This window comes from Xyrauchen texanus, chromosome 21 (genome assembly GCF_025860055.1).
Source record: "Xyrauchen texanus isolate HMW12.3.18 chromosome 21, RBS_HiC_50CHRs, whole genome shotgun sequence".
In the NCBI taxonomy this organism is placed as follows: domain Eukaryota; kingdom Metazoa; phylum Chordata; class Actinopteri; order Cypriniformes; family Catostomidae; genus Xyrauchen; species Xyrauchen texanus.
In genome coordinates this window covers 38,908,904-38,921,570 of record NC_068296.1, presented here as the reverse complement: position 1 = coordinate 38,921,570, position 12,667 = coordinate 38,908,904, and the positions used below count along the sequence as shown (strand labels likewise).

Here is a 12,667-nt window from a genome sequence, read left to right as displayed (position 1 = left end):
CCATAACAGTAGCGATGTTATTACAGCAAAAAGTGTGCATTTATGCCAAACACCATTCGTTTTCTTGTGTCTAGTGACCAAACATAATTGATGTCAATGCATAAAGCTATAGTATAGCAAGCTAGAAGTTGTTGAATTTAACTCAAAATTCATGCTGACCACTTTGTTGTCATAGTGCTTTTTTGGAGCTTTACGACTCCAGTCCCCATTCACTTTCATTATAAGGAAAAGGGCGACCAGGATGTTCTCAAAAAATTTTCCTTTTGCGTTCCACTGAAAAATAAACAGCATGGGTTTGGAATAACATAAGGAGTAAATGATGACATACATTTAACATTTTTTGGTGAACTGTTCCATTAAAAATTCTATGATATGCTACTATTATAGATATATATTAAATTTATCAGAACCAATTCAAAGGGCTGCCATTGGCCTTTCATGTTCTATTTATGTACTTATAAAACTGCTGATGACATTTACCGATATTAGGGGTGAAAGCGCTATCCTCTGCTATTCTCTGAACTGCTGTCTGACTGGTTGACTGATCTGACACTGAGTGATGAAATCTGAAGAAGTCTGCAGACACAGTATCTATTTAGGGCTTTATAAAGTATTTCTTATCAGCTCCAATATGATTTTTCTCAGAAAAGTTTTCATCTGTCCCTCTATTTTAATAGGTTATAAACGAGCATTTAATTGTGTGTTAGTGTAGTATCTCTAAAATACATCTAATTTTCTCCAATATATATATATATATATATATATATATATATATATATATATATATATATATAAATAATTAAAAACATCACATTAGATTTGAATTGGAAATACCAGTGTTTGAAAGTAAATAGCAGTGTTTGCAAGGCAATTTTAGGTAAGTTTAGGCATTTGTTCTGTGTAAATGAAATGCTGCATCAGTGTTTTATTTTGTTATTTATTTTTATTTTATTATATAGTATTATATACTATTATAATACCGGTATATTATTTAAAAAAATATAAATCAATACATTTTTGTTTTGCAGTAGTTTTGGAGTCATATAAATGCATTTTAGTTTTGCTTCAGTTTTTCAAACTTTGTTAATATATATATATATATAAATAATCTGATTGGATGAGAGACGTTCCATCAGCACTCTGACGCTTCACTGTGTGTGTATCACTCCACTTGTGTTCATGCTGTTCTAAACTAAATTGTAAGAGAAGTGCAGATGTGTTAAGAGCTCCTGTTTGTCTTTTATTTTTTTTTATATTACATATGTTAGCCAGCAGGTGGTGGCATAAGATAATTTTTGTGTGTAATATGAGCCAGTTGCTGACGTGAAGTGAATCCACGTCAGCCAGTGTTTACATAAAACAGCGCTTCGTGATCGCTTGTATTACTACTAAAGATAGAAAATAGTTTTAAACGGCTTTAAACTAACAACTTCAGCATTACGGTTCATCACAGCTGAGAGACACAACAGATAGATTAATTACACAATGGGTGCTGTTTAAAATAGTGGAGGACATTGCGGTTTCTAAAGTGATCGTCTCTTGTGCACCGGCTACCGCGAAATAGGGAGAATTCCACTGAGACAGCTGATCTTCAGAAAGCTGACAGCATCTCTGCTTGGGTGTGGCAACAGTTGATCACACAAGCTCAAACTCTCTGTCTGTCTGTCTCTCTCTCTCTCTCTCTCTGCTCTTTCTCACACACACACACACACACACACACACACACACACACACACACACACACATCCATCCTTCATTTGTTAGAAACAGCACAAGCCATGATATGGTCAAGGACATGGTCAAGGTGACATTTTTTTAATTACTAACGGAGCCTTGGATGCATCATTTGTTTTGAACCAGCAACGGCAGATTCTGATAAGAAATCACGTAAGAAAGTAGTTCCATGCACAAATGTGTTTTTATTACCGTACTCAGTTTTTCCTCATTTCTTTTAATTTATTTGTTCATTGAACTGTTGTATTTAAGCAATATCACACTCGCAATCATGCTATATGGTGCAATTAATTATATAAAAAATATCACATTCAAAAATATATATAATTGAAAGAAATAGCATGTATTTTCCTACCATCCGAGCAATTCAAGCTTGAAGTTCATTTAACTTTGTGTTTAAAATAGCTGCATTAGCTTGGGGCAGTCATCTAGACAAAACATGCAGAGAACAGAATTCTGGGTTGTCTGGAAGCTATTTTCAACTTTTGCAGCATCCAAAATACTTAATAAACAGATGCTGAAGACTAGTGAGATGTTCCAAGTGTCCGTTGGACTCATATGTCCAGATCACTAATTAAATATAGTGCAGACAGAACATAAGAAATTATCCTGTAAGAAAAGAACAGATTGACGAAGTCAATCACAAAATGGATTGCTGTCGACCACTGGCTAATGTTCAATGATATATGAATAAAATAAAATAAATATTGACTTTAAAAGCCACTTTTTGTATGGTTGAATTTATGTTTTACTCTTCTAACACAATAATGCAATATATTTGAATGTAAATATTTGAATTATATACAGTATATGCATTGAATATATATATATATATATATATATATATATATATATATATATATATATATATATATATATATATATATGAATATATGTATATATAGCATTGAAAATATTTTGGCGGACACCCAAGCAAATTCAGTGATATTCTGCGCTTTATAAGCACTAAATATACTTTTCATCTGATACTTGCATCTTTCATGTGAGTGTCATGGGAGCCTGCTATCTCTGGATCATGCAAGTCTAAGGCTGCATTAGGTATAGGCTCACCAACCTGGACAGTTAAAGACTGGAAAAATTTTGCCTGGTCTGATGAATCTCGATTTCTTCTGAGGTGCACAAATGGTAGGCCCACTAAAGCCTCAACTTTCTGTTCTTGGCTGACAGAAGTGGAATCCGACTTGGTCTTCTACTGTTGTATCCCATCCGCCTCAAGGTTCGATATGTTGTGCATTCTGAGATGCTATTCTACTCACTACAATTGTACAGAGTGGTTATCTTACTTACCTTAGCCTTTCTGTCAGCTCGAACCAGTCTGGTCATTCTCCGTTTACCTACTCTCATCAACATGGCTTTTCCATCTGCAGAACTGCCGATCAACAGTTTCTTTTGTAAACTCTAGAGACTGTTGTGCGTGAAAATCCCAGGAGATCAGCATCTGGCACCAACAATCATGCCACAGTCGAAATCACTTGGATCACATTTTTACCCCATTCTGATGATGGTTGTGAACATTAACTGGAGCTCCTGACCCATATCTGCATGATTTTATGCATTGCATTGGTGTGACACGATTGACTGATTAGATAATCGAATGAATAAGCTGGTGTACAGGTGTGCCTATTAAAGTGGTTGTGAGTGTATGATAATTGTTATAAAGGTGTCAAAATACAGTATATAAAAAAATATATCATTATTTTGATTTATATTGGATTTATGTGGGGGCCTTAATTATCAAATATTTATAGATATCATTAATTATGATTAATAAAATGAATTAATAGACATGTCATGTTATAAATGTTACAAATTTTAATTGGTTGACAGCCCTAATAATAACACTCTGAGTGCGTGTGTGTGTGTGTGTGTGTGTGTGTGTGTGTGTGTGTGGGTGTGTGGGTGTGTGGGTGTGTGTGTGTGTGTGTGTGTGTGTGTGTGTGTGTGTGTGTGTGTGTAATGGTTTTAGAGGCTCTCAGGTGAGACAGCGTCCCACTCATCGCAGTAGACAGTCTCTGAACAGTCCCAGTCCTGGAGGTACTGAGATGAATCTTCTGGTCATGAGAGAAATACCCAGAAAGGGGATCCGCAACAGTGGCTATGATGTGAGTTTCTTTCTTCCATTCATTTATCACAAATTTTCCTTCAGAGATATACATTTACAACACATTTTTTCTGCTGGCCCTTTCAGGCCAGTCCTTAAGATTGTACTTTTAGTTTAATATCTGTAAAACAGAAAAATATGTAAATAGTAACACCAAGACCTTCCTTGATATTTCATGAACTAGCCCATAGGGTTGCTAAGGTGTACAGTTTTAGCGGTTTTACTTGGCACAAGGGACAACACTGGTGTGAAATTTTATAATGGGTAAAAAGAGGAAACATTATGAATGGAACTTCCAATATCAATACTAAAGAATAGAATAGCCTTGAATAAAGAATAGTTTTTGCGACCCATGATAAATTAACCTAAATAATGCATTGAAAGCCAGATGTTCTTTATCAACTGTAAGGAGATTCAAGCAATGAGGACGACAGTGATTCCAACTCAGGAATGTCATTTTTATTGACAACAACAAAAAAAGTGCGCTAAAATGCACAACGTTATAGTTTCACATAAAACTCAAAGTTGCAAAACAGCAGCTGGCAACAACATGCAACATCTCCGCTGAGCGCTCTCTCTCTCTCTCTTAACTGCCGCTGTCTCCTCTCCTTAAAAGCCCCAATCACTGCTCACTGAAACACAAGACAGGTGTTAAGCACTGGTTGCAATCATTCACCACTCATCTCCCCTGCTTCACTCTCCAGAGCATGGCGCTTGGCCATGCCTCCGCCCCCACCCCCCATCTCAGGCCAGGGAACTGTCTGGTCTGCCACTGACTACAACCCCCCCCCCACACTACCAGAGAAAGGAAATCAGCCACAGCCATCTGCACCCCTGACCTGTGAAGCACCTTGAATTTAAAAGGCTGAAGTGCCAGATACCAACAAGTGATCTGCGAATTTGTATCCTTCATGCAGTTGAGCCATTGGAGCATGGCATTGTCTGAACTGAGGGTGAAGGCCTTTCCAAGCAGGTAGATCACTTCCGGCACCACAGCGAGTGGCAACATGACACAGCAGCTCTCGCTTTTCCTTTTTTTTACTTCTTTTCTTATATTTTACTTTTGTTTGTGTATCTGTATTAGTTTTTAGTATCATGATAATATATAGATCGCTTGTTTGATTACAATGTGCCAGACAATGAAGAACATTGCGACTAAGACAAAGAATGCCATGACCATTGAACAACAATGTAGAATTGTCTACTCAAGTGAGGAGCTCCTTCAGTATAAGAGTTGAGTGGTTGCATGCCCAAGGGAGATTCTGTTGGAGTTAAGAATATGGAGAAGAGGAACTCATGCCGGCGTGTTGGTGAGGAAAGTAAGCTGGATAGGATGTGTAGATGAAAGCAGTGTCTTCCCACTGTTGTTATGGGGAATGTGTGTTCGCTGACTAATAAGATGGATGAACTCTCGGCCTTGGTGAGCAGACAGCGTGAGTATTGGGAGTGCAGCGTGACGGAGACATGACTGAAGCGGAAATACCTGACTGTTCAGTGGAACTGTCCGGCTTTTTGCTGATTTGGGCAGACAGGGGGAAACAAAGTGGTAAGATATTGGGTGGTGGACTGTCTATGTTAACTCCAAATGGTGTAACCCAGGCTATGTTACTATGATGAGTAACGTCTGTACGCCTGATGTTGAGCTGTTGGCCATCGAGTTGAGGCCATACAATCTGCCCTGGGAGTTTTCAACCACCATTGTTGTCATTGTTTACATTCAGCCTTTGGCAGTGGCATTGCATGCCTCTGACGTCATTCATTCCATTGCGTAGACCTGCAGACATGACATCTAAGTGTGCTTCTTATAATAAATGGAGACTTTAATCATGTCAAAATCTCAAAGACCCTGACCAATTTTACCCAGTATGTAACATGCAGCACTAGATGGGATAAAAACTTAGATTTGCTGTATGCTAATATTCAGGAAGCATATAGCCATTCCCCCTTCAGTAAATCAGACCACTGTCTGATACAGCTTACTCCTACATATAAGCCTGTTGTTAGGAGACAGCCTATCATCTCCAAGACTGTGCAGCTGTGGTCTGTGGAGGCACATGAGTCTCTCATAGAGGGTCTCACTCAAACCAATTACATCAGATCCTGTGAAGAGATTGTTGTCCCCACCAAGAAGGTTACATGTTATCCCAATAACAGCAAGCCATGGATTAATAGGGACATTAAAGACCTGCTGAATAGGAAGAAGAGATAATTTATGGCTGGTGACAGCGAAGAAGTTAAGAATGGAAAACAGAAGTAGCTGAGGAGGGAGCTGAGGAGAGCTAAGGAGTGCTATAAAAATAGGATTGAGGGGAAGCTGCAACAGAACAATCCGAGAGAGGTGAGGAGGGGAGTGAAGAATATTACTGGTATGAAAGTGTCAGAAGGAAAAGTAGAGAGGACAAAGGGACAAGCTAATGAGTTAAACCAGTTTTTCAACAGGTTTGAATTAGCAACACAGGTTGATGTTTCCTTCACCTCCGTATATGTCTCTTTTAATGTCCCCACTCACACCCCTATGATGGTTGTCCCCTCACAAACCTTAGCTATCCCATCCTCTATAGGTCTCCCTGTGGCACCACATGATTGGGGCAGGACAACTACAGCTCGTCTCAACCAATCAGTAAATAATACTGCCCATCCCATAGAGAAAGATATTACAACACCTCCCACATCTTGGAAGATAGCATTACAAACACTATCAACCTACCCCCACATATTTTCATCCACCATAACCTTAACTACCCCAGACTTAATGATCATGAATTATCAGGTGAGATGACAGCTCACTAAGATAATAACTAATAAGGCCAGAGGACCTGACAACATCAACCCGTTGGTGCTTAAATCTGTGCGGAGCAGCTGGTAGGAGTGTTTCGACATCTTTTTGTCCTCTCCCTGAGACAAAAAAGGGTGCATCAAATTTGGAAGACATCCTTTATTGTCCCCATGCCCAAGAAAATATGCCCTGGTGTACTCAATGACTTCAGGCCCGTGGCCTTAATGTCACATGTAATGAAGATCTTTGAGAGGCTGGTTCTGCAACATGCAACAGCCCCTGGTATGCGACTATCAAGATCCATTTCAGTTTGGGTATCATTCTGGTATGGAGGATGCTATTATTTACATGCTTCACAGGGCTTGCAAACATCTGAATAGGCCACAAAGTATTGTGAGGATAATATTTTTTGACTTCTCAAGTGCTTTTAACACAGTCCAGTCACTCCGTCTGGCTGAGAAGCTCTCTGTGATGCAGGTGGATCAGAACTTTGTGGCATGGATAACAGACTACCTTACCGACAGGCCACAGTATGTCAGGATGAAAGGCTCCTTGTCCAATGTGGTGATGTGCAGTACTGGTGTACCACAGGGAACTGTATCCTATTCACTCTCTGCACTTCTGATTTCAGCTTTGATTCGAGAATGTGTCACTTACAGAAGTTCTCAGATTACTCCTCCATTGTTGGCTGTGTTACAAATGAACAAATTGGACTGGTCATACAATACTGAGGCCCTATATAGGAAAGGGCAGAACAGGATGATCTTTTAACGTGTGTAGTGGGCTACTACGGATGTTTTATACAGACAAATGTTATCTTTTTTGCTGTGGTGTTTTGTGGGGGTGGCATTGGGAATTGTGGTGCCAATAAATTGGTGAAGCTGGTGAGGAAAGCAAGATCTGTGGTGGGGATAGAACTGGACAGTATAGAGGAGGTGATTGAAAAGAGAATGAGAAGAAAGCTAGAAGCCATTGTAGCCAATCCATCACATCCTCTTTATGCTGAGCTTAGCCAGCTCAAGAGCAAGTTTATCCACAGATAAACAGGGAACCTGGTGACTTGATCTGCGATTTTTAAATTCACCTCTGGAATGAGCTCCTCCCTCTCTGCACCACCATCTCCAAAGTCATGGGGACTGCCTCTCTCAATAGTTTTAGGAGGTTGAGGTGGTAAATCTGACATACTCCGCCTTTATCCATATGCGTCACCTCATAATCAACTTCTCTGTCTCGCCGTGTTACCTCAAAGGGCCCTTGACACTTTATTAGTAATTTAGATCTTTATGTGGGTAGTAATAAAAGGACTTTATCTCTCTGTGTAAATTTCCATAGCCGAGCCCCCTTTATTGACGAGGTGCCCCAGTGTAATTTAGTTTTTGCTGTTTGAAGGTCCCTTCTCCCAATTTTCCCTGATGACATATAAGACACCGCAAGCCTTATGTCCATACAATAATTCAAATGGGGAGAAAAGGACTTGCACTCCAAATAAAAGGGGTTCAAGCCTCTTTGTGCATAAACCTACAAATCATGTTTTTCAAGGTTTGATTAAACTGTTTGACCAAGTCGTCCGTTTGCGGGTGGTACACGCTTGTCCACTTGCATTTAGATTTTTTTTAACTTAAATTTGCACATTGTTTGAGGACAACATTCGGCTAATTGTGTAATAATATTTTAGGTGCAATATGTAATATATATACTTCACTACGCGACCTGTAGCGTCAGTGTACGTGGCATGAAAGTAGTGCCTTGACTCTTTCAGAATCCCCACTTGGGATTCTGAAGTGTGCCTCCACAACACTATGTGCTGAAATGTTGTGTAGAGGCACTGCTACTTGATATCGCATTGCATAATCCTCCAGAAACAACACACAGCTATGTCCGCATGACATTCACTCTAATGGCCCAATGAGGTCCATACCAATTCAAGCAGGCGCAAAGGCACTCTTGGGGTGGCTAGCGGATTCACCAGCTGACATTCACGGCATGCCGCACACCAACTGCGAGCATCTCTGTGAATGCCTGGCCAATAGAAATGGGTCATTAGATGTTAAGTTTTTTTTTCTCACCCTAAATGCCCTGCCATCTGATTATGATGAGCCGTCTGGAATAACATTTCATTCTATGCGGTGTGTCGGGGACCTGGACCGACATGGCCACATCATCACTGAACATTGGTTCTGGAAGTGGCCCAGATTCTCCAACCTGGCTGGAAAGAAAAAGAGACACAAAATATGGAGTAGAGGTGCCCAGAACCCCCCAGGCCCATGGAGCAGGGATTGGGGAAATAAGCCCCCATCTCCGGGAGCAGGGACGGGAACAGTGCGAGGTAGGTGAGGGGAAAAGACAGCAGTACAAGAGAGAGAGAGAAAAATCTTGGCCATCTCCCTGATACACCGTCAAATGGTCCTCAGCCAGGCAGACTGCGTCCTCCAGCGATGATGGGTGGTGGCACCGAGCCCACTCCGCGGTCCTATTGGGCAGCCGTTGATTAACTGTTCCAGCACCACCAAGTTGACGATTACCCCGGCATCACGGTCCTCCGCTAGCAACCACCTCCCGGAGCTGCTGGACGAAAACCAATGGGCAGCCGGGTCCCCCATTGGTCAGCGCCTGAAAGCACTGACGATGTTGCTCGGGGGTTCCGGCCGAACCGCTGTAGGATGGCCCACTTCAGATCTGTGTACTCCAGAGGGTTAGCCACTGGCAGTTGTTGGGCTGCGAGCTGAGCTTCCCCTAACAAAAGCAGCAGCAGGCTAATCGCCCACTGCATCTGGGGCCAGCCCGACCATGCAGTGGCCCACTTGAATAGCTCAATGAAAGTTTCGTTGCATGGTGGGTAACTAAGACATTTCGGATTTGGAATGACACTTGAAATGCTGTTAGACACACAGAAACGTGCAAGAAGAATCACACTTTATAATATTTTTAATAACAGATGACAGAAAAGCTGTCTATGCGCATGTCTGACATGCTGTTTGTTCGGAGGTGTGCATTCTTGTGGAACAGCATATGTAAATGTTTCTCACTCTTTCTTTTGTTTCAGTCTTCTGAAAGAATAGTATCGTCTATGAGAATGCTGCAAATTATCTCAGACCATCTCTGCTCAGGTGGTGCTCTGAGTTCAGTTCACTTTATTTCCACAGAGCAGTTTGTTGTGAGCGCAACTATGCAGGGTAATTTTATATATAGCCTGTACGGACATCTGTGATTAAATAATAATATAATACAAAAACATCGAACCATGATTTCTATTTGAGTAATTATTATCATCATTATAATTATTAAGTTTACATGCATAATTGTTTTTAGATCTTAATTTAGTATTAGTAATATTACACCTGTTGTCATAGATGGATACTTGCATGATGGTAAATGGAAAGGTGGTTATATATGTTTTTTATCACTTTGTTATTTTAATTACTTTTTCATTTTGTTTGAAGTGCTATTTGATTATGATGTTGTTGTTTTTTTAAATAAAAATATCATGAACATATTTCTTGCATATCGCCCAGCCCTAAGAAGAAAAAAAAAATATTATTCACACACATTCAAAGTCATTATCCTTTCAAAGCAGCTAAACTGGGTCCTGGGATGAAAGGTAATAAAACACCAACATTAAGCCTGCAACAACCCACAATATGTGATGTATTTCCCTGTACATTAAAATACCAGAAGTAGGTTCATTGCCAAAGAGATGTTGCCCTTCACATCTGTTGAGGAGCCTCCAATGCTGTGCATAGACCTAACTGTAACTAAATAGACTTTACTATCTGGGGCCGTATGCATAACATTTCTCAGAAATGCTCTTTAGAAAAGTCTTAAGCTTTGACTTAAGTGTCAAAAAATTCTTCACAAAAAGTAGGACTTGTGTAAGAGTAGGATCTTTTTATAAAAAAGCTAAAAGCAAATTTCAGTAAAATCTAAGTCTGATTCTTAAGTGCTGACTGAGGTAACACTTAAGTGACTACAACGATGTCAACCCAAAATGGCCTCCCTTAAACACTGAATCAGCCAATAGTGAGCCTGCAAAAGTTATATGTCCCAGCTGGAATGACACAATTCATTCATTCATGATTTAATACAAACAATATGTTGGTAATAGTTTATTTCCTGTTGATTAATTTTTGGATTTATCAAATGAGAAAACCAAATAAAAGTTTCTGTATTTTAAAAGAGCTATATGTAACATTGACATCAAGCATTTAAAATGGGTACTGCAGTCCAAATTCAAAATATTGGAGAGAGTTGTCTGCCCCGCCACCTCCTCCCCAGACCCGAATCTCTCACGGGTTGCCAGGTTGAGGACATGCAACAGGAATGAGCAAACTGACAATGGCAAGCGACGAGTCTTACACTGTAAGTTGATCAGCTAATGTATACGTTTGCAATGTTTTTATTGTTTGCAAATTATAAGTCAAGTCAAGTCAAGTGGTTTTTATTGTCGTTTCAACCATATACAGTTAGTACAGTACACAGCAAAACGAGACAACGTTCCTCCAGGACCATGGTGCTACATAAAAACAACAAAGGACCAACACAGCACCACATGAGACAACACAACGAAATAAAATACCTATATAAAAAAACCTACATATACCTATATAAAGTGCACGTGCAAACATGTGCAAAAAGTACAGGACAGTACAACAAATTACTGACAATGAACAGGACAATAGACAGTGCAGCGCCGACCAGTAATCAGTAGTGCAAAAAGATGACAGTTTCTAAAAATGTAAACATAACATACTATGAGATAATGTTCTATGCCCATAGCAGTTATTGAGGTAGCAGACAGTTATAAAGTGACAGTAATTAAAGTGCAACTCAGGACATGTGTGTGTCAAACCAGTCTCTGAGTATTGAGGAGTCTGATGGCTTGGGGGAAGAAGCTGTTACACAGTCTGGCCGTGAGGGCCCGAATGCTTCGGTACCTCTTGCCAGACGGGAGGAGGGTAAAGAGTTTGTGTGAGGGGTGTGTGGGGTCGTCCACAATGCTGGTTGCTTTGCGGATACAGTGTTTTTTGTAAATGTCTTTGATAGAGGGAAGAGAGACCCCAATGATCTTCTCAGCTGTCCTCACTATCCTCTGCAGGGCTTTGCGGTCCGAAACGGTGCAAGTCCCAAACCAGGCAGTGATGCAGCTGCTCAGGATGCTCTCAATAGTCCCTCTATAGAATGTAGTGAGGATGGGGGTTGGGAGATGTGCTTTCCTCAGCCTTCGAAGAAAGTAGAGACGCTGCTGGGCTTTCTTGGTGATAGAGCTGGTGTTGAGGGACCAGGTGAGGTTCTCCGCCAAGTGAACACCAAGGAATTTGGTGCTTTTGACGATCTCCACAGAGGAGCCGTCGATGTTCAGCGGAGTGTGTTCACCTTGTGCTCTCCTAAAGTCAACAACCATCTCTTTTGTTTTGTCGACATTCAGGGACAGGTTGTTGGCTCTACACCAGTTCGTCAGCCGCTGCACCTCCTCTCTGTATGCTGACTCGTTGTTCTTGCTGATGAGACCCACCACGGTCGTGTCATCGGTGAACTTGATGATGTGATTCGAGCTGTGCATTGCTGCACAGTCGTGAGTCAGCAGAGTGAACAGCAGTGGACTGAGCACACAGCCCTGGGGGGCCCCAGTGCTCAGTGTGGTGGTGGTGGAGATGCTGTTCCCGATCCAGACTGACTGAGGTCTCCCAGTCAGGAAGTCCAGGATCCAGTTGCAGAGGGAGGTGTCCAGGCCCAGCAGGTTCAGCTTTCCAATCAGGTGCTGGGGAATGATTGTGTTGAATGCTGAGCTGAAATCTATGAACAGCATTCGAACATATGAGTCCTTATTGTCTAGGTGGGTGAGGGCCAGATGGAGGGTTGTGGTGATGGCATCGTCCGTTGAACGGTTTGAACGATACGCAAACTGCAGTGGGTCTAGTGAGGGGGGCAGCTGGGTCTTAATCTGCCTCATGACGAGCCTCTCGAAGCACTTCATCATGATGGGTAGAAGTGCGACGGGACGGTAGTCGTTGAGGCAGGACACTGAAGACTTCTTTGGC

The 12,667-nt window shown here is 41.1% G+C and overlaps 1 protein-coding gene across 1 annotated transcript in view; it reads left to right on the top strand.

The window, feature by feature from the left end:
• LOC127661362 (UPF0606 protein KIAA1549L-like) overlaps positions 1 to 12,667 on the top strand; it is a 127,702-nt gene that overhangs the window by 86,040 nt on the left and 28,995 nt on the right. The window contains 1 exon segment of the mRNA XM_052152010.1: positions 3,722 to 3,857. Within this exon segment, the coding sequence (XP_052007970.1) occupies positions 3,722 to 3,857 (136 nt within the window).